At 56.8% G+C, this 22,810-nt stretch overlaps 8 protein-coding genes across 8 annotated transcripts; 3 read left to right on the top strand and 5 right to left on the bottom strand.

Annotated features, from left to right (window-relative positions):
* Positions 1-1,284: 1,284 nt before the first annotated feature.
* TRAVEDRAFT_126223 (uncharacterized protein) lies at positions 1,285-2,242 on the bottom strand (the record flags this gene model as incomplete). Its single annotated transcript, XM_008041772.1, has 3 exons — positions 1,285-1,460; positions 1,500-1,604; positions 1,657-2,242. 3 exons carry the CDS (start codon positions 2,240-2,242, stop codon positions 1,285-1,287), a joined length of 867 nt encoding a protein of 288 aa, XP_008039963.1.
* A 2,142-nt stretch (positions 2,243-4,384) lies between these two features.
* TRAVEDRAFT_21447 (uncharacterized protein) lies at positions 4,385-5,616 on the bottom strand (the record flags this gene model as incomplete). Its single annotated transcript, XM_008040888.1, has 4 exons — positions 4,385-4,618; positions 4,684-4,799; positions 4,843-4,857; positions 5,394-5,616. The coding sequence occupies 4 exons, from the start codon at positions 5,614-5,616 to the stop codon at positions 4,385-4,387; spliced, it is 588 nt and encodes a 195-aa protein (XP_008039079.1).
* A 2,361-nt stretch (positions 5,617-7,977) lies between these two features.
* On the bottom strand, positions 7,978-8,543 carry TRAVEDRAFT_125996 (uncharacterized protein; the record flags this gene model as incomplete). Its single annotated transcript, XM_008041773.1, has 2 exons — positions 7,978-8,068; positions 8,125-8,543. The coding sequence occupies 2 exons, from the start codon at positions 8,541-8,543 to the stop codon at positions 7,978-7,980; spliced, it is 510 nt and encodes a 169-aa protein (XP_008039964.1).
* Positions 8,544-11,770: 3,227 nt separating this feature from the next.
* On the top strand, positions 11,771-12,337 carry TRAVEDRAFT_38300 (uncharacterized protein; the record flags this gene model as incomplete). The annotated part of the gene is made up of 3 exons (XM_008041047.1): positions 11,771-11,801; positions 11,855-11,978; positions 12,037-12,337. 3 exons carry the CDS (start codon positions 11,771-11,773, stop codon positions 12,335-12,337), a joined length of 456 nt encoding a protein of 151 aa, XP_008039238.1.
* Positions 12,338-13,009: 672 nt separating this feature from the next.
* TRAVEDRAFT_59453 (uncharacterized protein) lies at positions 13,010-14,529 on the top strand. The gene is made up of 3 exons (XM_008041774.1): positions 13,010-13,955; positions 14,007-14,281; positions 14,339-14,529. Exons 1-3 carry the CDS (start codon positions 13,053-13,055, stop codon positions 14,382-14,384), a joined length of 1,224 nt encoding a protein of 407 aa, XP_008039965.1. The 5' UTR covers positions 13,010-13,052; the 3' UTR covers positions 14,385-14,529.
* Positions 14,530-14,735: 206 nt separating this feature from the next.
* Positions 14,736-17,565, bottom strand: TRAVEDRAFT_21449 (uncharacterized protein; the record flags this gene model as incomplete). Its single annotated transcript, XM_008040889.1, has 14 exons — positions 14,736-14,948; positions 15,000-15,271; positions 15,341-15,624; positions 15,684-15,739; positions 15,802-15,864; positions 15,927-15,963; positions 16,031-16,208; positions 16,267-16,493; positions 16,571-16,583; positions 16,654-16,708; positions 16,789-16,811; positions 16,871-17,021; positions 17,084-17,353; positions 17,416-17,565. 14 exons carry the CDS (start codon positions 17,563-17,565, stop codon positions 14,736-14,738), a joined length of 1,992 nt encoding a protein of 663 aa, XP_008039080.1.
* Positions 17,566-19,288: 1,723 nt separating this feature from the next.
* Positions 19,289-20,009, bottom strand: TRAVEDRAFT_29871 (uncharacterized protein). Its single transcript, XM_008040999.1, has 3 exons — positions 19,890-20,009; positions 19,379-19,825; positions 19,289-19,327 (listed from the first exon to the last, which is right to left on the bottom strand). The coding sequence occupies exon 2, from the start codon at positions 19,809-19,811 to the stop codon at positions 19,614-19,616; it is 198 nt and encodes a 65-aa protein (XP_008039190.1). The 5' UTR covers positions 19,812-19,825; positions 19,890-20,009; the 3' UTR covers positions 19,289-19,327; positions 19,379-19,613.
* Positions 20,010-20,426: 417 nt separating this feature from the next.
* On the top strand, positions 20,427-22,436 carry TRAVEDRAFT_72897 (uncharacterized protein; the record flags this gene model as incomplete). The annotated part of the gene is made up of 4 exons (XM_008041775.1): positions 20,427-20,437; positions 20,486-21,515; positions 21,569-21,695; positions 22,069-22,436. 4 exons carry the CDS (start codon positions 20,427-20,429, stop codon positions 22,434-22,436), a joined length of 1,536 nt encoding a protein of 511 aa, XP_008039966.1.
* Positions 22,437-22,810: the final 374 nt, after the last annotated feature.

The following is a 22,810-nucleotide window of genomic DNA, read 5'->3' on the forward strand; positions in this document are numbered from 1 at the left end:
ATGTGGATATCTACAGAGCGAATGATTAGGATGTGGGGGGTATAGACGGTGTCCGGAGGGTCGATAGCATAAGGAGGCGTATGGCACAGCGATGCAGGCGGCACAACATAAAATAACCTTATGCAATAAACAGCACAGGCGCGAATGTCCGGGAGCGAGGGGCGAGCGGGGATCGGGCGGGTAGACGTAGACATGGACGTAGGCGGTCGTGCGGGCGGTCGGCCAGGGAGCGGGCGGGCGCATTAGGTGAAACGCGTAGTGTAACTGCGGGGAGACGCAGCGTGAGATCGGCGGTGCGGATGGAGGCTGAGACTGCGAGCCACGTACGGGTGGGGCTCACGTTCGGGCGCACCGAGTCATAAGGCGAGGTTGCTGAGCTCTGGATTACCGGCGGACATGACCGCGACGCCCGGGTCCAGTCGCAGGGAGGGCTGCCCCGGCGGCGGCATCGCCGACTGCCTTATTGAGGAGCATACCGAGCGAGAACTGGCCAGGTATTCTGCACCGGATATCTGATGGCGTTTTCGGGGCGGCATAGAAGACATATCCTTGAGTGTCGCGAAGAGAGGTTAAATCACAATGCTTTACGCACAGTCTCGAATCACTCACTTCGAACGCGGCGCTGTGGTCTGTTCACAGGCGAGTCAGTATGGGGCCTGCAACGGGTATCGGCGCCGGAGAAATAGGGACTCACTCTGCAGCTCGTCCCAGCTCCTCGGGTGCTTGCGTTCCATCTGATTCAGCGCATGCATCTGCAACTCCTGACCCCGCACCGCCGGAGAGAACGTCTATAGATAGTAAGCTCAGAAGGACCCTGGCATTCCCCACGGACACACAACGGCGTACCTGATCAACTGAGCCCAGTTCGTGGTGCCCGCGGGACACATCGGGGACAGCCATGGCGTCGCTATGCGACCACTGCATTTCCCGCATAGTCTTCCATGCTGAGACGCTGTCCTGCAAGGCCACATGGTTGTTCGGCCTGCACGACCCTTCCTCAGCGCATGCGCCACATGATATCAGCTCAGGAGCACTTACATCGCGTTCATCATATCGTCGTGGGACTGTGATGTGCTCGCCCGCGAGTCCGAGCGCTCGAGCGTGTTTTGTATGTCGTCCACAAGCGGTGACTGCTTCCCCGAACCAGTGGGGGCTGCGGGACGGTCAGCACGGGGAATCCGGGGTGCGGCCAGAGCGGCGGTGCTTACAATCCAGGTCGCTCCGGAAACTCTCGACGAGCGAGGCCACTGCAACGGAGCAAATGAGTACTGCGCACCACGTATTTCACCTCCCGGAAGCAGTATTGCACTCACTCAGCCCGTCTCTCCGCTCCTCGGCAATGCTCAGTTGTTGCCGAATCTGCGCCTCGGTGTCCAAACAAGCCGTGTAGCGGGCGAACGCATCTTGTGTCTCCCTTTGTGCCCGAGCCAGCGCTGCCTTTGCACCGGCCATCGTCCGTCCTGTGACCGCGGTATCGTTATATATCACCAGAGCGCTACGAAAAGCGGAGCACTCACTGTTGTGATTTACTTCATTCAGCAGCGAACTGGATGTCCCTTGCTCTGGCGTAGACGCCGGCGGTGTGGCGTCCTCGTCCTTCGCGTCTGTGCGGGCTATTTCAGCACCCAGGAGGCGTTTACGAACGGTCTCACATACCTTTATCCGCTAGCCCATTCCACCCGGCGAGGGATATCGATGGTGAGGACGCGCCGAGCTTCGATGGTCCGGCCCCCGGGTCCAAACCAAGTGCCCGAGTCTGCCCGAAGGCGCGGCGGAGGCGGGGATTATGTGGAACCCCTGTCGCCTGCCGCTCGATGAAGCCGCGGAGGAAGGCGAGCTCGATGTTGTCGGGCATGATGTACGGCGGGCCCTGGATCTCGCCCTTCTGCATGAGCACCTCGAGGTGCGACATCACTTTGTCCTTGAGCTGCTGCAGCCATTCGTGCAGCTCCATGTGGTCCTGGTCCGCGCGCGCGTCGTAGTCCTGCCGGCGCCGCGCCTTGCGCCAGTACGTCTTCGTGAGCTTCAGTGCGCGGTTGACCTCGGTGTCGAGCGTGCGGTACCAATCGCTAGCCTGGCGATTGAGGCGCACCGCGAGCACGCCCGGCTGCACGCGCAGCTGCAGCAGACAGCGCCCCTCGCCGTCTGGAGAGCCCAGAACACCTTTCTGGCCTTGGTTTCCCCTGGTGGCGCCGCGAGAGACATTACCGAGCTCCGGCCAAGGGAGGTCGTCTGTTAGCATGATGGCGGGGAGGATGAGAGAAAGGACCAAGCTCGGGCGTGATGGCGGCGGGGGCGAGTGCGGAGGGGATGGAAGGTGGACGGTGCGAAAGCGGAGATGAGAAGCAGAGAGGAAGGAGGGCCGGTGGACGGTTTTGTGCTAGGCTCGAGTGCTGTGGGAGCGCATCTAAACGCTTCGACTTCTGCTGGAGGAAGTGGTGATGGTTGGTGGGGGGCCAGCTTGGTGCTGCACCGCCAAGATTCAAATGAGAGATTCGAGCTCTGGCTGGTGGCCTGAGAGATCAATCATGGCAAATGCCCGTTGGGGTTTACGGGCCCTGGTTAAGCGAGTCTGCGAAAATGTCGTAGAATTCAGAACCCGCGAGCGCGAAACTGCGTTCGCGACCCTCATCAGCTGCCTTTTTGGGACAGGTGCGTGACACAAGGCGATGATTCCCTGAGCAGTGAGTCGGGTTTGGCAGATTGTCGCGAAGTGATACTGTCGTATCCACGCCGAACACGTCCCGTCCATACACAACACCGACATCGGCACCCGGACATGCCAGACGAGCCGCTCGTCCCGCCGGGCCCGCCCCCCTCACTTGCAGCCCCGAGCATGAAACACGCGGTCCGCACGGCCCCCCTGCCGCGCCCAGCGCCGCCACACTCCGCACCCTGCAACCCTCCGCGCCCAGCGGAGACGCTGCTGCATAATAATGGAATGCCGCCAGGGCGTAGTCCTCGGCCAGCGGGCTCGCCAGGCCACGTCCACTGGACTCCAACAATGCTGATGGCTCATCAACGCCAGCATCACTGATCATGCTCAGGACGCTCGTCGTTCCCTGGAGGACAAAATCGCCATTTCCTGCAGTTAAGAACGCAAATGAGCCCTACCGGCAGACAGTGCGCATGCAGCGCGGCTTCTCTCGTTGCCTCTGCGGACGCCATTCTGACCACCGGGCTGTGCATTCACGATGCGCCGCAGCCCCGACGTGCTGCTCCGCCGGGCGTCCAGAAGTATGGAATCAGCCTCAAATAGCCCGCACACCACGATATCAGCGGCAATCTACGCAGTTCTCAACAGCAGCGAACCCTTGATCCGCCTTGATTTGCTCTGGACGCTTCTCAGAGGCAGACCGCCCGCCCCGCGCCAGGCGTCTCCAGACTTGCACAGCAAGTCGGCGGGCCTTGATGGGCGGCCCATTGCGGCGTATATTTTCTCAGCTGCGCGCGCCGCTCGAGCTCTCTGTCCGTTCGGCCCGGAGACGCTGCATGAGACCGGCCGCTCGCGCACAGGCATCGGCGACCCGACGTCTCGATACAGCTCCCTTCGGCCTCAGCCGTCGGTCGACATTCCTGATCCCCGACGACGTATGGGCCAGCCGCCAGCGTCCCAACCGACGCAGCAAGATATGGCGAAATCTGCGGGAAGCGGGAACCACCATGAATTTGATGACACGGGTTCTCGAAGCGGATGGGGGACCTCGGCCCACTCTTCCTGCGATACAGTATCGGGAGGGAAGTCCTCCGACCCAGTGCCGATGACGGATGTGGAAGCCAAAGCACTCACCAAAACGACTGGGAGTGGAATCTGTTGGCCAGGTCCAATCAATGATGATGGCGCGCGCACAGGGTCAGAGGGTGGTCGGGATGCTCCGGAGGAGGAACGGTATCGGCGCCGCGGCGCGAGTGTGGCGCAGCCTCGAGACCTCAAGAGTGATGGGTGGTTCGTAGGTTCATGCGGAACTTCTGCAAACGAGGGGCCTCGATGAGAGGTGACCCCTACTGTTCACGGCGGCGAATGTAATGTGGTTCGAAGCAAGATTCACGGGATCGGCGTTTTGCAGCTGCGGTGGGGGTTCGGACCGCGGTCACACACGAAGTGATTATGACCGCGCAACGGTGTTCAGACAGCAGCGCAGCGGGAAGAAAGATACGGGTCGCCGAACGGACCTGCGGTAACTCTCGCCACCTCTAATCCGGAGCGGTGAGCGTGATGAGCATCATTCATTTTGCGGTTTGCAAAGGAACTGTCATACGACTCGATGGTCCTGACGGGGCCCATGATTGAGTTCGGAAACATCAAACGCAAGTGGCAAGTCAGGCTCCTCCTTGAGTAGAGCGTGCGAATGAAACGGCGCACCTTCCCACTGCACTGCGGCTTCTAGGTGAAAGTCATGCCAACACCGCATGCGGTGTCCTCCTGCTTGTGCACACTGACACTACTACGTGCGCCACCATGTCGGGGAGGTTCTGCGGTGATGATGTCGGGGCAAGGCGTCGGTCGCAACGCCGATATTCTCGGGATGCCGAGGGCCGATGTGAAATGACGGTGCGCCCACAGAACGCCCCGCCCCGAGACGCAGATACAAAGCGCCATCGGGTAAGGCGGGAGGCACTACAAAATCCGGCGAACTGGAGATCAGCGACGGCGGCATGGACAAATGTCGGTATGAAACGAACCTTCCCAACGCGCATCTGCCGCATTGTCATGCGGCGGGTGATGCTGACTGGCGCCTTGGCCGAAGTCCCAAGCCCCCGAGAGTGGATGAATAGCACCGCCTCGCGGATGCAGACCACTGCGTCGACATGGGTCTGTGAGTGCGCGATGGCTCAGCGGACCGATGTCCTCCTCATCTGCAGAAATGAAGGTGAGGCGTCAGAACAATTTAATGATGGAGTATGCCTGGCGGTCCTCAATATGTTGCTCACAACAATAGAAGGCGCCAGAATCGCTGATCGTGTTTCTACCATGGCACGAGCCCGCCTCTCGCACCTTGCGGACGGACCGCCTTTCGTATGGACCGATGTATAAGGTCGTGCTTCTGATATTGAGATTGACCGCAGGACCTTGTAACAGTTGCATCACTCACCTCCACCACCGGACACCAACTGTCAACTCAACCCCGACGGAGGCTGCGTATGAGGTATACTACTTCCGAGCCCACCGAAGGACTATGCGTGGCCTTGGCGCACACCGTAATCTCCTCGGATTGATTTGCCCGGAAGGAGGTTTACGGAAGCCGCCGCTGCTATGGATATGACCACCACCACCAGCGGAGCCAAGCTTCCCCCGCCATCGCAGCGTATTCATTCTCCGCAGCGGCTACGCGTTGAAGACCGTTGAAAGAAGGTGTCAAACAGGGCCCAGAGATGAACGAAGGTTGACTAACCTTGCATGAGGCGAACGCGCCAGTTGAGCATATGCGACCTCGGGCACAGGTAGACTTTGTCGAGCACCGCATACCCGACCAGCAACAGGGCAGCCGGAGTGGCCATGCAAAATGAAATTGGCAGCGCCGCTTGAGCACCCGATAGGTCGGGCGGGAGGACCGCTGGAAGCAGCCTGAGACTGACGCCGCCGGCCAGCAGTCCGTGGGCGATGCTTTGGTCCATCTGGAGAAGCTGATTCGTTAGAACAAGGCGCGCTCGCCACATAACGGACCTACGCATAGACCTACCAACGGCTCGCCTTCCCTGTCCAATTGCCTCAAGCAAAGACTACGCACTCCTCTGGCGGCAGCAGCAGGCTGCGGAGCGTGGCATGCCATGTGGCGTGAAGGGGCAGGGTAGAGCGCCTCAATCGAGTTCTGCCAGCCTGGGCGTGGAAGGATTCTGACGCTAAGCAACTCTTGCGCGGTCTTCTTGTTGCTTGCCGACAAGACACTCCACGTCTACCGACACTGCATCGGCCCTTGTGTTGTGCGGTTGAGAGCGGAGGTATGCCCGATGCATTTTGCGGGCTCCCGTCTGGGACCATGTGGCGCGCAATTAAACACTGCTCACCTCGTCTGCGACTGGATGGGCTGTCGTAGCCTGACAATGCGAGCTTTCGCCTAGACACAGCGAGCATGAAAGGGGCGGTACGATGGGTAGAAGGAAGAAAGCGATGCGTGAGTACAAGGTCGTTCGAGCCACGACGAATGGAAACGAACGCAAGGTCCGCCACGCGAGACTACCGCCCGCACAAGACGCACACACGTGCGGAAAGCGGCATAGGACATACACGCCTCGTTCATGCCCCGGGACACAAGCCAACGGCCTCCGGTGCGGGGCGAATGGCGGGATGCCGTACGAACCTTCTGGGCTTCGACGCCGCGACAATCGTCTGTGTATGGCAGCTCCCCCGCGCTTTCTGTGGCTTGTCCACCAGCCGCATGAGACCGTGTGCAGATCCATCCTAGAAGTAGCTCAGGTGACTGGGCGTCGACGACGTCGACCGCTGCACCGGTATAGAGCGATAGAGGATGAGATCTGACCGCTGCTGGCTGCCCAGTGAAGGACAGACGTTGCCGACCTAGGGCAACAGTGCGTCCGGCAAAGGGTTCGCGAAGACTCCCCATGACATGACATGAATGGCGGGTGCCTCTCGCGGAGCTCGGCTGAGGAGAGGGGTGACAGCAGCCTCGGACGGCTACCACGCAACTCGGGCGCTTGCTGTACCTGGCCCCACGCCGCAGCAGGCGTTCACACAACCCGCGCAAGGAGTGTGCGAACTTCCATGCGCGGTCATGCAGCTTTCCAGAGCACCCAGACCCTTCGAGGCGCGCATGCGGGTACCAATGCGGGCCCCTTCTGTAAGGTTCATCATGGCTTCCCCATTCACAGCGCCTGCGAATGTCACACGCACTGTCTCCACGGCTAGCCGAAAATATGCCGGGATCGAGTTGTATCACGTCCGCCGCGGGCGTGCCTGGCGGCGTATTTCAAAGTGGGACCTGGTGCGCGTCGCCCGACTGGGCATCACCATCGCCGACGCAGAGTCGTGGCGTTCGTCCTCCTTGAAAGCGCATCAGAAGCAGCACATCGCATCACAGAGGTTGACAAGGTTTACATACGCATTTAACGAACCACGGCGCGGGTACGCAGGACGTCAAGCCTTCTCCCGAAGAACGGGCACAGCAACGACAGTTCTTGACATGCCATCCAGGACTTTGTCATGCATCCCCCCGAGCTATCCTGAGGCGAGAGGACGTGGGGCAAGAGTTGATTGCGGTCGCCATAGTTGTCCTGACGGTTGTCGCTGGGTCGTGCTCGGTGCATCACGTCGTTGAGGAAGCGGCCACAGCCCCAGGAATCGCAGCTCATGCAGAGCAAGGAAGCCAAAAATGTGCTCGCCGGGTAAGAGCACCGGGATCCGAGCGGACACGGAGGATGTTAATCGAGGCGGGGGCGGGAGTGCGAGGAGGCGCGCGGCGCTGATGTCGTGATCATTGGGCGGCGAACAGCAGGCCAGACAAGTTGCGAGAGCGCTTCCAACATGGGAAGGCGTCATGAATGCGCAACGATCCCGGAATGTTTAAGAGCTGCGCGCGATCGGGACCACGATGAACTAGCCGGCGGCGCTGTTAGAGGCAGCTATGGACCCTGCGGGTACAGACAGATCGCAACTGCTTCTCCCGCCTTTCCTGTGCAGAGCGAACAGTGACGCTGGCGTTGTCCGACGTGCGGTCGAAGTTCAGGGGCGAACATTCTATCCAGCTCCAAACATGCCTGATACATCGATGACCAGTGTGGTCAACACTGAGATCGTAGCGCGGTTCTATTCCATGATAGAGTGAATTGGCGATGAAATGCAAGCTACGACGAACTTACCAAACAATGTGCTCCTTCTCCTGTATAGTGCTGCGCAGACGCCACCGGAAGCGATAACAACATTGACTTATTAAGTCAAGACGCCAACAGAGTATACGGCACTACGTGTAGGTGGAACGGAGACGCTGCGTCCAGCGTTCGACACCGGACGGTGGTCAGCAGCTACAAGCTGAATACGGCACGGGGACGCAGGCCTATGACCCCGCCGCCCTTGCCATCCCACCCAGGAATTGCAGCTCGACATACGGGACATCTGATCAGGATCCACATAATGAGCTCATGCAGTGCAAAAAATACAACGATGCTTACCGGGCCACCATCCTCTCGCCTGCAGGGAGAGTGTATGCGCCTCGTTGGATCGTGGTCTTCACGGCGGTGAACAAACAGTCACCGCAGAGGACATGTCCGCATGGCGTGATCGTGGCGTAAGTTGGTGGTGAGAAGCAGACAGGGCATGTATACGAGGCCAAAGGTTCCACTTCCTGGGTATGAGTCGCGCCCAACGCACTCTCCGGGTGAGTGAGAGAAGAGCCTCCGGAAAGACCAGTAGGGTGTTGTTGAGCGGTGTGCTTGGCTGGGACGGAGCTAGGTCCTGCCGTGGGAGCCGAGGAGGGATGGCGAAGTAAGTGTGGCGTAGGGGGCGCCGCACCCAGGCCGGGTGTCCCGCTGGGGCCTTCGGCGAGCACTTCTTCCGTAGCAGACGCGATATCTTCCGACGCACCCTCCATATTCTGAGGCGGCGAAGACGTCTGTGGTACATGCTCGGCCATATGCCGTTCAAAGGCAGCCTCGGGATCTTCTTCCGTAGTCAGATGATCGCGCGGAGACTGGGCGTCCTATGCAGACGTGTGAGCGCGCTTCAATGAATGTGAAAATTGCTATCGTAGGTACGGCCCTCCGGGCAAACCTGACCACGGTACACATATACATGATACACGGCAAGGGTGATACGAGAGCGCTACATATCATCCTCCTCCATTCCATCTACTGTCACGCTTATGCGACCGTCTGTAGGCCCTACAGACGACCGCATAAATATAACTGAAACATGTACGCTTCGTTGCGCCGGGAGACACTGACGTTTACTCACTAAACCGTGACCGCGCGAACGAACTTCCAGCGCAGTGTAGTGGGACCGCGTGCCTCCTAGCGGCGCTCGCTGCCGGCCATTCGCCTTGCGCCAAGAGTCGCATGTTTCTGACGGGGGCCTATCGATTTCATAACAGTTGCAATGTCTAACTCACCTTGGACGCAACCAGGGCAGCAACTGCTTGCTCATCAGGTGTATCTCGGGAAGGATTGGAGGGCGGTGCTGCGTCAGACCGGGCGCTGAGGGGTGTCGAGGACTTCCTCTTTGGTGTCGCCCTCTGTCGTTTTGCGGACTGCTCAATAGCGGTATGCGAACTTGACGATGTCCTTTTTCGCTTCGACTCTAAGTTCCTGTCTTGATCGTTGGGTTCTGGCAGACCTGACGTAGCCTCTGAGCCTGATGTAGAGGTCCTGACAGCAGTCGGCGCAACAGCGCGACTGGTGTTATGCTGGCGGGGACCGGGTGGCGGGTTTGTGGCGACAGATCGCGAGCGAGAACGAGAGCCCGAAGCGGTGGACGCTTGTGAGCTTCCAGCTGTAGAGCGCCCCCTTAAACGACGGGGCCTTAGAGATCGCGTTGAGATAGTTGTCGGGGGCGGCAAAGGCGGAGGGGGAGAGGAACGCGTTAAATCTTGCACAATGAGCGAGTCGTCGAGGTTTGGTTCTGCAGACATAGCGAGCACCGTAGAGCAGTTGATACGGGGTGAGATGGTGAGCAGTCGCGTACTGTGTACGAGCGTCGAGCGGGGGAGGACGAGGAGGACGACGGCGACGAAGACGACGAAAGCAAACAGGGAGGCGCTGGTTTTTGGTAGAGGGCGGGCTTTCGGGTGTTGCCGAAACTAGCGCCCGTACCGACGCACCTCTGTAGGACCCCCGCCTATGCCGCCAAAGGTCCGATCGCAAAACCCTCGGATTTGACCACATTTATCAGCATACCTTTTCGGGATTATGTACAGCATGATTATGGTACATACCCTTTTGACGGTCGTTTTTATCAGCATGGCGATCGGACCTCGTGCAGCATAAGGGTTCGATTTGTCTAGTCTCCCGGGTAGACGTACCGTGGAGCAAGCTCAACAGACCGTTTTGTCCAGCATATGGGGATCGTACCCCCAAATGCGAGCCCAGTGCTGCCCAGTGGGTACCGTTCTGCTCAGTCTTCCTCGACAGCCGCCGGCAGATACAGGTAGGCCGGCCGGGCAGCTGCCTCTTTTGTCAGCATAACGGATCGGACCTGCGGCGCCCTAAGGCCCATTATACAGCACATATTATCGGACATAGCTAGCCATAAGGGCCCAATATACCGCATAATTATCGGACATAAGGCCCCTTTATAGGCCATTTTGTACAGCACTATTATCGGACCTCTTGCAGCATAGGCGGGGGTCCTACCTCTGTCTCAAGTTGCACAGAAATTTTGTTCACGCCACCTACTTAACATGGTTTGTCCATGAAGAAACGCACAGAGAATGCTTTTAAATCCAAGCCCCATTTTTTGGCCTGAGTAACATTACATCTGTCGAGAGCGTTATCGGGGTTCTTAGTAATGACTTGCAGCGCCCAAGGCACGCGCTATCAGATGCTCTAAGATGGTGCCGCATCTCTTATGTGGAGACATATGGAGCAATAAAACTCGTTGGAGTTTGATTTGCACCCAAACCTGAGTCAAGCCATTTTTGCGGGAGTTGGTACTGAACCGTATTTCGTATCTCCGCTGGGTTATGACCGCAATAGTGCAGTTTTGATTTTTTGGGATGATATTATAATCTCCTATTATTTCTTCAGGCAGTAAAAAAGTCGCCTACTAATGTAGCGCATTCGAGGTATACTGAAGCATTTGGGCGTCTAATCACTGGCGTTGAGTAGGATGTGACCTGATGTGACCAATCTGCGCCACGTGCACTGTGCTTTTAGCCACCCAGCGCGGACAATAGGTTGGAAGGAATCCACTTCGTCGCCTTGCGACATCTCCTTGTCTCCTTCCCCAACAGGCGGAGGTGCGCTGCACGGCGTATCCTCTTTTGCGACCCCAATTCCTCGTGTTGTCGCATACTTTTACGCTCGAGCTTCCCTACTTATACCCATTGACGACTTGTGACGAACTCACGACACTCATTCCGGATGCCCCTCCACACAATCACACTTACTGACGACCAAAACATTGCACCCTGCTCTTGGGATGACAAGGAAAAGCAGATCATCTCAGAAGACGCACTAGTACTTCGAATTGCGGACGAAAACAGTCCTCCACCTGCCTCCGGCAGTCTTGGTACGCCGCAGCTTACGCGCTATGTGTCTCTCTCTATCTGACGAGATGTTCCTAGCTACTACGCCAACAATTACTGAGGAAAAGCTGCACACTCTGCCAACTGTGGTACAATCATCGGCCCCGGTGCAGTCGTTGAGCTGCGCGAACGAACTATCTCACGACACACACGGTTGGTGCTCACTTTGCACATAATCCCCACAACTGACCTCAGAGCTCTAGCCCCTTTTAACATCGAAGGGAACTTGCGAGATGATCTTACGGATATATTCCACGACGTTCCGCCGCCAGGTATGTCGTTTCTCGCTTGTCTACGCCAGGCGGTGTCTGATCAACGAATTACCATTAGTCGCAGCGAACAAGCCGCGTATTTCAGATGTTCCTTCAGAGTGTGACGAGGACGAATGCGGGGACTGCGACACATCCTTTTGGGTGGACGGGCATAGCAACGATGATGTTGGCGACACATCTCAAGACTCGGACTACGATTTCTCCTCCGAGCGCTTCTTCCAGGAAGAGGAGTCCAGCCGCCCAAGCCACACGTTCGACCCGGACCCCTTGTCTGACGTCTTACAATCCCTGCGTGTTGAAGAGGATATGGAGCACGTGGCCACGTTAGCGACGAGCTGTACGTGCTCCCTCCAGGTCTTCTCATGGCTTCTAACTGAACCTCTCATCTAGCACGCTCGCCTCCGGGCTCGGTACCGAGCTACCACGTCCCCGTGAAGTGTCTCCAGGTGTGCGACCACACTTTCAAAGGCCCGACGCTCCGCATGCGACGTCTCTTCTACCTCCGCCAGATGCAGTGAGTCCGCCCTGCATACCTTCATGAACGCGCACTCACCACACTTACTTCGCCCTAGCATCCTCATGGAGCTGGGCAGGGCGGACACATTCGGCCACGCGCGCCCGCTCATCCATCCCGTTCTGCACGCCGTGCCCCCATCGCGCGGGCTCGGCTGGGCAGCAGAGCGCGGCGTCGTCGGCGGGTGGGCCGACGTGGACCGGCGGGAGCCGCGGTACATCACCCACTTCCGCGGGCGGCCGTCGCTGCTGTTCGCTGAGGAGCGCGCGGTCATCAGCGAGGCCTCCAAGCGCGCGATCGTCGTCATCGGACAGGCGGGCTCGCCCGCGCCCGAGAGCGGGGTGTCCGTAGGTACTTAGTAGATGCTGAGATGGGCCATGCGAATGTTGTCGACGGCGGTGCTATAGTTATGATGTACCTTACCTATATTCAATGGTTATCAGCTAAAAGAAAATTACGATACACCGAAGGTAGTGACAGTCCTGAGTTGTAGGCAATACATCCGCCACTAGCTACCACGATGGGCGGCATACAAAGCGAACGGAGGGGTCGCGAGCTTACAACGCTGAAGAGGTGCCGGTGGGCGTTAAGCGTCAAGCGCTGAGCGCTCACACGGAACTACGCACCGCTCCGCAAGTGTGGAACATACCGCTTTCTGCCACCTACCACCACGATGTTGACCTCCAAGGGTTTGCTATCGCTCAATCACGATGTTCTGCTTCTCATCTTCGAGCTTGTCTGTACTCAATACTGTCTGCGTGCTCTCTCTGCCACGTGTCGCCGGATCCGCCAACTGTCTATGCCCGTTCTCTTTGCGCAAATCCGTCTCCGGCCAAGTGTTATCACCCCGAAGAGCTTCATTCTCGACAACCTCAGGCCATATGTTCGGTGCGCACGCATCGACGACATTCCACTTCCATCCGCTGACCAGAACTTAGGACCCTGAGGTTCCTCCACGATCATGACTACGACTCCGACTCTGAACGCGATGCACAGAAAATATATAAATCCCCATCTCGTCGCGCCTTTCGCAAAAACCCCAACCACCAGTTTTTCCTGGATGCCTTGCGTGGAATGAAACGATTGCGCAGTGTCGTCGTAGACACTGGTCCAAGCGCCGGCTTGCCGTTCTGGGTCCTCGACGCCATCTTCTCTACGCCACAGGTCCGTTCTGTCCAGTTCGGACCATCGATATGCCTCCATTTGGAAGATGACTGCAGTGTTCCAAAACACCTTCGACTCACCGGTCCTGTCGCCTCTTTGAAATCCTTCCGCAGACCGCTCCGAAGCGGCGCCCCGTACTCACAGAAGCCGGAGGAGGCGGATTTTCTCTTCTACCTGTTCAAGCAGATACATCGCACTATCGAGGTCGTGGAGATGCCGATCGAGACCGCGCCGCTGCGAGCGTTCCGGAGGAGGGACTGGCCATGTCTACGTGAGCTTGTCCTGCGCGGGGGGCCGCGACGCTCCGCCCGTGCGTTCATGCTTGAGCACTTGACGCGGATGCCAAACTTGCGTGTCCTCAAGCTCGAGCTCGCCTACTCTTCCGAAGCGGGGCCACAGCCCATCATCCCTCCTGGCTGGACGGGTGGCTGTCCGTGGCCGAACCTGGAGGTCCTGATGGTTTCGAACCCGCACCCGGATGACGAGCTGTACGCAAATTTGCCGGACAGCCTCCAGGAGCTTTCAATCCGTTGTTACCCTCGACACTATGTTCTGGAGTGCCCAGAGACCGAGGAGTTTGACGTTATGGAGATGAATCGTTGGGGATCGTCTCTGCTTACGTCCTCCGAGATGCTCCGCGTCCTGCGCCGATGCGGCGTCTCGCTTACTCGCCTCCGGCACCTCGAGGTTGAGCTCGCTGCATCCTCGGAAGATACTGGGCTCTTCCGCCACATCGCGGCTGCGTTTCCGTCACTGGCGTTTCTCCAAATTCTTCGCTATTGTACGGATACGGCGCAAGATGTGGCTTCTTGGGTAAACATGTTCGCTTCTCGTGGCTGTACGCGCTAATGACACGCACAACAGACTGCTCTGGGGGACGCTCTCGCACCGTTGACAAAGCTGCGTCTACTTCGATTCGATCTGGACCTGAAAGAAGACGTCGACGGCACGCCAACATTCGAAGAGGCGCTTACCGCACTTTCGCGGCCTCTCAGCCCCACCGTCCAATTCATATGTCCGATGATCATACAAGAAGGGTTCATCGAATGGGCGCCGTATCGTATCGTTCGCAACTGCGCAAGTGGTGAAGCATTTCGAGTCCAGTATGCATCGCAGTATGAGCGCATCGATGGGTACAGGTACGTCATCTGCTCGTTTCCGTGATGCGGCTATTCCATGTGGCTCATGATTCCTAGCACCTTTGACGCATGTAGTCCCGTACTCTATCGTCGAAGACGTTAGCATGTGGGTGAAGGTTAAACGGAGTGTATTTTATTGGATCGAGACAGATCTTCGCACTATAGCATCAACACGCTCGATGATTAGCTTGTTTATGAGAGCCTCGGATTCGTTAGCAAGAAATTGGGCAATAGAAATTGTCATCGGCAGTCGAGCTAATATATCACATGTAGCTTCTCATCGCTTTCAGTACAATTGTACCTTGGGAGTATCCAATGTCCCTATGTTGCTCACTTGTCATGCTACGTCGTGGATGTAATCTGATTGTGGAGACAGGAAACTCAGATACTATTCTGACGGGACAAGGTGTTTGCGTAACAATTCAAGCCTCTATCACGACTCCCCCTCCATGACCTACATCGGCTCCCCGTCTACTTCCATCGGTTCGACTCCCTCCGTCGCCTCCATCTGCGTATCTTCGCCGTCGCTGTTCTGGTCATGCTCTCTAGGGGGGAGCCGAAGACGGTACCTCTCTTGAGGCCATTGAGGTGCCAACCTAACGTACGGCCCGTGAAGGAGGGAGTTCCCTGGCCTGTGCATTGCCACAAACATCGTATGGAAAAAGTTCTAGACGAACAGGATTAGAGCATTTTGTGGTATGCAAAGGTAAGAACTTACGACACCAAGGACATATCCACCCAAGCCCCTATACGGGAATAGTAAGCCTTTGCCGTCCGGGCCCTGGCATAGGAATGGCATCCCGGGTCCGGTGACCGTGACCGGAGCGTCGTTCTCCCCCCGGAATACGAAATCAACCACAACCGAATCATCGCTGCAATAAGCTGGGGGTATCCTCAACGAGGACTTCGTGCGTCCGACATTCGCGGCGGGGAAGATATTCTTCTGTATATGCTCAAAAGCTACAGGGGGCAAGTCGGTCGTGCTCGCACCTAGTTTCAGTAAATCAAACATCAAAGATTAACATGTACCTAACTCGAGGTTAACTGCGGGGTGCTCACCGGTGTCGAGAATAAAGAGGACGCCTGTGCCCCCGGTTCCCAATTCGCCTTCTTCACGCTCGGTGAAGTCGACCCGACCTAGCAACACACGACGCCGCTGCGGGACACCTGCATCGTCGCGTTGCAAAACAAGTTGGTAGAACTCCATCGACAGCATGTCAACAGCCCAGTCCCGGATACCAGGGGATTCCTTCCGGCGGGACGGCCGTTCTCGGACCGGGATCTTCTCTGAGAAATCTATGTCGCCAGGAACCTTATTGATCGACCACCAGCTAGGGTCGATCCTGCAGAGACCACACCGTTATGATCATGGGTCTCATGTGTTTCAGACGCATTGCCGCACCTTTTGTCAACCCACGCCGGGCGCAACGCAAAACAGTGGACATGGCCGCCGTTGTACTGAAAATATGATTGTCGTCAGGAAGGACTACAGTCAGCGGAATAATTTGAAAATTACTGACAGTGTCATCCTCAGTTTCACCCTCCAACGCCACGCATTGCTCTGTCAACACGCTCGAGAAGTCCTGTAACGGACCCGGAAATCTCAGCAATGCTCGGGCCCAATTTGGAGCCAGATTTGGCCGACCTTCTCAGCCGCAGTGGGCTCAAAAGCCTGCTGTCGGCTGTAGTGAACGCGGAACATCAGACGACTGATAGAAAATGCATCCAGTGGCAAATATTTGATCGTACCGTAGTGGCCCAAGCCCTACTATGCCGTCGGCTGGATCGCGCATGATCTGGTCATTTACGGCGTACGCGACCGCAAACCGATAGCCAAAAGTATGGGGCGCATTCCGCCGCAGAGATGAATTCCAGTTATAGAAGTTTTTCACCCTGAATGTGAGCGGCTCAGTGAGCTGTTCGATCACTTTTCGCTATCAGTTCAAACCGCGAAAATAACTTGACAGGGTGTCGGATTAACTCACAGACTAAAGACTTGTCGCTGTACGCAATCCTCGGCGGTAGACCTGGCTCTTGTAGGATTTCACCAAGATCTCCGGGATTGCGCGCAAAGGGATTAGGCTTCAAAGTATGATGCCGCGACGGCTGATTGTTTAGCGGCCATTTGCGCAGACGGATCTTGCTTGGGAGACCGGATCTTCGACGCTTTTCAAGAATCTCGATCTGACAATGGTCCTCGCCCAAGATCCAGCTGGAGCGGCGAGCATGCCAAGAAAAGAAATTAGTGAACATATCGAAACGTAGTATGTAGTGATGGGCGAGCCTCACGTATCGTTCGATCCTGTCAAACAACGCAGCAGTGAGCAGCCACGCCAGCGGGAAGGAGACACCGTACAACGACCGTGACTTACCAGTGTCGATATTCATCTTAAGCACGGTCTCCTTGCATTTTCCGTCGCTTTCGAACTGTAGGATCACCTTACACAAAGTCAATAGATATCGATGCGAGGTGGACTGCGTGCGCTTTGGAGGGACCATACACATACCAGCTTCATCATGTAAAACTGTCCTGACGTCAGATATGGTGTCAGCTTGCGCAAATCGGAATTGATAAAACAATAGACGTACTTCTCACCACATGTATATTCTCTGCGCCAAGCTCGATTAGCTGGCCTTGCACTTCGTCATCCGAGTCATCCTGAGATGCACCGGTACCGCGACGTCTGGTTGTACCAGAGAACCTCGACGTCTTGAATGGGGTCTCAGGAGGTGTGGATAACTATCGTGATTGTGGCATATCAGAGATGTGTAGTATAGAGGGATGAGAGAAGGGGGCCTTACGTCGGACGATGTTGGCGTGAGTGGGCTAGCAGGCGCTGATGACCCCGAATCTGAAGAATCATCCAAGGTCGACTCGAAGCCTTGCGTGGTGATGCTGGTGACCGCAGGATCTTGAACTCCAGAAGAACCCGCAGTGTTGTCTCGCGCGTCATCCTCTTGAACATCCTTCAACAAGAATGGTTGGTACGGGTTGTCGTCCCCGTTCCAGTATATTCCTGGAGGAGAGCCCTCGGACCACTGCAGTCTTCTGCGCATGACATCGGCTGCGCGCTGGGTAGATGATTGTCAGCGACAAGGGCCGACGACAACTATTCGTAGACCATGCGACATACACGTTGAATGTTGCTCGCGTGGAACGGGGGTAGAAGCAGGATAACGTAGCCCCCTTCTCCGTTAGTGCTGTCGGAGGGGTCTTGCAACGTGGGGTTGCGGTCTGACGGATTGGCAGTCTTATTGTTTGATGTAGGAGTGGGTTCAGCCATGGCGGATTGAAAGGAAAGATTAATGAGAGTGTACGGCGGCCGCGCCTCCTTATATACTGCACCTTGGAATTGGAATTCAAATATCATCGGTCCATCGACGTGACTCGCACGCAGATACAGTAATGCAGAGTGACAGAAGGACGCGTAGCACGACTCACCAGCGGGGGCTGGCTCCTCTGTCACTGCCGGTCACGACCATGAGTCTGGATATGATGACAATACCGCCGTTGCGCTGGCACCTGCGGACACAACAAGTATGATTGAATACTGCGTGCGCTCGAAGAAACGAGAACCTCCGAGGTGTTGTCCCGACCAGTGAACGCGGGAGGCAGACAGAAGCATGTAGGAACACATGTCCTCCACCGAGAACATGAAACAATAAAGAGATTGTCTGGAGGACGCATCGATGCTTCGCCATATCGTCTGTGGGAAGCTGATGCTGGTGGATAACAAGAGCGGTGCGCGCGTCGAGAAGCATGCGGTGCTCATCTGAGCAGATGACTATTATCGTACCCCGGGCGTGGTGGGATCCAACTAGACAGATGTGGACATGATGGTCCAAGAAGCACCTCACCGCTCGGGCCCCGATAGTCCGGGGTTGAGGATGAACTCTAAGCTCCCATGCAGCGCCGCGCAGAACACCAGGGTGAGTATCTAACAACACTCACTGACAGAGCTCCGATAAGCCCATTGTAATCCATAATGAACGGATTAGAAAGCTGCCCCTCAGCGAACCTGACGAACGCGAGACATGGAAATTGATGAACCTTCATGGAGATCGAGATCTGGCCAGCTGTCGCAGATCGTAGACATAAAGAGCGAGGAGTAGATGACCCGAGTACAGAACCTTCGGGCACCATGTAGCGCGTACGGCCTCGCAGATTCAACGGAAGGAAGCACAACCCGCGAAGCCGACGAGGTACCACGTGTGTTCTTAGGGCTCCCTACAAAGACACGCAGCAACCACGACGCATCGAAGCCGACCCACAGCACGACGACACGCCGCATGTAACGCGCGCACGGCACACAAACAATAGGGACAATAAGGACGGTGCCCACCTCGGTCCTCTGACGAGCAGGTTCTAGCCTCAGAACCGTATGTTGCGCGAATCGACGTGCGCCGTGCGGTAGGCACATGTGTATGCCGCCTGTCTTCTGTTCCGGATGTGTCCGTCCGGTCGGCCGTATGTTGCTACGGCCCGGGGTCCTAGGTTTACGGGTACCCATCCACTAGTTGCTCATCTGGGGGCGGTAGGGTCTAGTCAGCGCTTCGCTCGACGCCTCTGTGAGAGATACGTACGCGGTCATCGCGGTCCCCGTCTAGTCCCTGTCATAGAGAAATAATTGAGGACGAAACCCCCAATTTCACACCGAAGATGAACAAAAGCGTCGCCCTCAGAACATCGCTCAGAACAACCCATTCACAGCGTGAGCTGATAAGCAGAAATGGCGGGGTCGTCCTAGCCGCAAGGATCCCTCAAAGTGAATTATACAATCCGCGCGATGCTACACAGGATTTCGTGGCCGGTCCCAGCAAGAAGACCTACGGCTGGTCCACAGGCCCCGCGCGCCGGTCATCGTGGCAGCCCGAGCGCGGCTCTGGCGAGACGGTTCAAGCTGAGCGTTGAACACGAAGGCGTCAGCGTAGTCCAGATACAAACATTTTGGAGGGGAACGTACATGCTTCCCTCTCAATCGGACAAGCCTGCAATGAGGGTGCAGGGTGGTGTACATGGCGGCTTCAGCACATCATGCTTGGTGCCTGCAGCGGTGTTGTTAAGGTGTAAGCTCCCAGCCAGCCGCACATGCTTACCGGACTGACCCGTTTATCTCGGGGCACATAGACATAGGGGCGCCGACTTCCGCTACAAGCCCATCTGTGCAGGACATCGCGTCGTGATAGAATTCATGCCAAGGGGAGGCAACGCGGCTCTCCGCTATGTGGCGCGCGGTGTGCAGGAATGTGGCAAGCCGGTCGAGGTACCTTGCGAATTGGTTGCGACTCACCGGAGGCAGGAGGATAGTGTTGATCCGGTAGCGCTGAGAAGCTAGCCGGCGAACATCAAATCCATCGCTATAAGCTCATACACATAACGGGTTCGACCCATGGACCGCCTATACGACTTGTCACTGGCGGTCTGGTTCTTCGGATGCCTCCTGCGAAGACGCCGCATCCAGGGAGAATCGGGCGGATCCGGTTTTGCCCACGGTTGCATAATGTTCTTCTGCGATGTAGAAAAAATCATGTTACTCACTTTATCTGTAGTTGATAAATAAGTCAGAAGGAGGCAGCGGACGAACACAGAGATGGCGATGCCACTGACGTGATACGCCCCTTCGGAGGTGTCCATGGGGTGAAAATAGTACCTACAAACGGCTCCGCAGAGCGTTGCATCCGCCAAGTCTACCGTGTGACGTCGCCACAAGATAACACAGAACGGTTGCTCGTTGCACATTGGAGTCTGAGAATGAGCAGCGACTAGTGAGGTGCAACAAGAATGAGCAAGAGCCGGTGCAGGACGAATTTGCCACGGATACGCGGATGGCCCGGCGCGGTGAGCGCTGGCTCACGGTCCGGGCTTACGGCAGCTTAGCGACGCAGCCGAGGACGAACGGGCCTCCTCAATTCCCGTCTTTGCTTCATACCAGCACGATGGCGACTTCGAAGACTATACTTGAGCTCGATGCCGATGTCTTAAGTCTCATACTCGAGTTCGCCCGTGCTCAAGGATCCTTGAGAATGCTATCTGCTACGTGTCGTTGGATCCGTGCACTCGCCATGCCCATCCTTTACGCAAGGATTTCTCTGCGGCCAAGCGATATCACTCCGCGGAGCTTTATTCTCAGAAGTATCAGACCGCATGTCCGGTGTGTATGCTTCTACAAAGTATCGTACCTCCAGCCACTGATCATGATATAGAACAATCGAGTTTGTGGCCAGGCGCTACTTCATGCCCACTCAATACAAGGGGCACCATCAGCCTGTGGCACACCATCGCGCACGCGACAACCTCGATTATCAATTCCTGCTCGATGCTATGCGTGAAATGACACGGCTTCAAAACCTCGTCGTGGACATGGAACTCGGCAATGGTCTCCCGTTCTACATCCTCGACGCTATCCTCTCTGCTCCTCAGCTCTCTTCCATTCAGTGTGGTCCGTCAATGTGTCTCCCGGCAGAACAAGACCCCACATTACCTAAGCGCCTACGACTATCCGCCGCTGTTTCTTCTCTCACCGTATTCCGTCGATCCCTCCCGAGCTACCGGCCGTGCTCGCGCGAACCGGCCGAAGCGGACTTTGTCTCATGCCTTTTCAAACATGTCCACGCCACACTCCAGGTTGCAGAAATGCCCAGCGACACCGCCCCGTTGAGAGCGTTCCGGAACCACGACTGGCCATGCCTGCGCGAGCTTGTCCTGCGTGGAGGCCCACGCCGCTCCTCCCGTGCATACTTGGTCGAGAGCCTGACACGGATGCCGAACCTCCGTATCCTCAAACTCGAGCTGGGGCAACGCTCCGGGGCAGGCCTTCAGCGAATATGTCCTCCCGGCTGGACGGGTGGATGTCCGTGGCCGAACCTGGAGGTGCTGACGGTATCGAACCCGCACCCGGACGACGAGCTGTATGAGCACTTGCCGGATAGTCTCCAGGAGCTTACCATCCGGTGCTTCCCTCGTCACTACGTGGCCGCCGAGCCGGATAGAGAGGGCGCGTTCATGGGTCACTTCGGGTGGGAACCGTCACTCCCTACGTCCGCCGACATGCTGCAGATCCTGCGTCGCTGCGGTACGTTGCTCGACCGCCTTCGCCATCTCGATATCGAGTTCGAGGAGTCTGGGGAGGATCTGCAGCTACTACGCCACATCGCAGCCACATTCCCGACACTCGCGTTCCTTCAGTTCCATCGGTATCACAAGAGCCCAGATAACCGTGCTCGTACGTCTTGGGTGAGTATTATGGAGGAAGTCCCATTATTCTTCGCTGATAGCATGCTCGACAGCTCGACTTCGGGATCGCCCTTGCACCGCTGTCGCACTTACGACTTCTTCGGGTTCATCTCGACCTGGAACGCACGAACGACAAAAAAGAAGCCACAGAAGCGATTTCCGCGCTAGCATCACCCCTCAGTACGACAGTTCGTTTTGTATGCTATCTCGTGCGCTCGTGCGGTTTCAACAATTGGCGTGCACATCGCGTGATCCGCGATCCTAGCACCGGCAAAATGGTCGGAATCGAGGACGTGGCACGCCAGTATGTGCGAATTGACGGCTACCCGTACGTCTTCTTATCGTTGTAGTATCTTTGCTCACTCTAACTCATCCGTTCCAGCACCTACGACGAGATGGTGCCCATACCCCGACACCGACGTTGACTGAAAGCAGGGCTGCGACAAAGGAAGAGTTGCAGTCTGACAGTGTTAGACTATTACAACAAGGAGAGCGGCTCCTCGCAGTGGGGCTGTGGCTCAAGACACGCACCGCCCAAAACAAGCTTATGTAGACCCGGCTTCCGCATGCGACTTCGTCAACAAGAAGTACTCACTTGGGGTCGCCTCGCGGCTTCCGACTAAGTATGTCTCCCAATGCGTTCTCCTCCGCCCCAGCTTTCTCGTGGAGCTAGGACGTAGAGTCGACACATTCGGCCACGAACGTCCGTTGACCCATCCCGTCCCGCACGTAGTGCCCCCGTCGTGCGGACTGGGCTCGGCTGCAGCTGCAGAGCGCGGCGTCGTCTATGGATGGGGCGAAGTGGACCGGCGGGAGGAGTCGCCGTACGTCTCCCAATTCTGCGGTCAGCCGTCGCTGCTGTTCGCCAAGGAGTACGCGATCATCGATTCCTCCAAATGGATCGTACTCTCAACTATGTAGTTGCGATTTGTGCTTGAGAGATGGACTTCTACGCGTATACATACTATTTCGCTCTCGATGCGCGTGGATAGCATTGCGGCAGTACGTAACTTAGATTCTCTGTAGACCAGAAATATGGAGAGACAAGTGAGTACTAGTGGACGTCGTTTACGTGTTTATTTATCTCACAAGTCGGGTGCGCGAGTCAATTATCCGAACATGTGCATGTTGCATATTCATCCGCTTGAAGGGATCATGATGCGGTGAATGGGGTGGAGCACTGGGAGGCGTCGGAGTGCTAAGATCACTGAATCGGAGTTCCAATACAGCTGATCAGCCTACGACGATGAAGCGCTTGCAGTGGGTTACTTGCGTCGAGTCCGGAACTTGCTGCA

Source organism: Trametes versicolor, assembly GCF_000271585.1.
Source record: "Trametes versicolor FP-101664 SS1 unplaced genomic scaffold TRAVEscaffold_7, whole genome shotgun sequence".
NCBI classification, from domain to species: domain Eukaryota; kingdom Fungi; phylum Basidiomycota; class Agaricomycetes; order Polyporales; family Polyporaceae; genus Trametes; species Trametes versicolor.

Coding starts and splice junctions, on each gene's coding strand:
- TRAVEDRAFT_59453 (XM_008041774.1), top strand. CDS start 13,053: ATGAAACGATTGCGCAGTGTCGTCGTAGACACTGGTCCAAGCGCCGGC. Junction 13,956..14,006: donor CGCAAGATGTGGCTTCTTGG/GTAAACATGTTC, acceptor CACGCACAACAG/ACTGCTCTGGGGGACGCTCT. Junction 14,282..14,338: donor GAGCGCATCGATGGGTACAG/GTACGTCATCTG, acceptor CATGATTCCTAG/CACCTTTGACGCATGTAGTC.
- TRAVEDRAFT_29871 (XM_008040999.1), bottom strand. CDS start 19,811: ATGATTTTTTCTACATCGCAGAAGAACATTATGCAACCGTGGGCAAAA.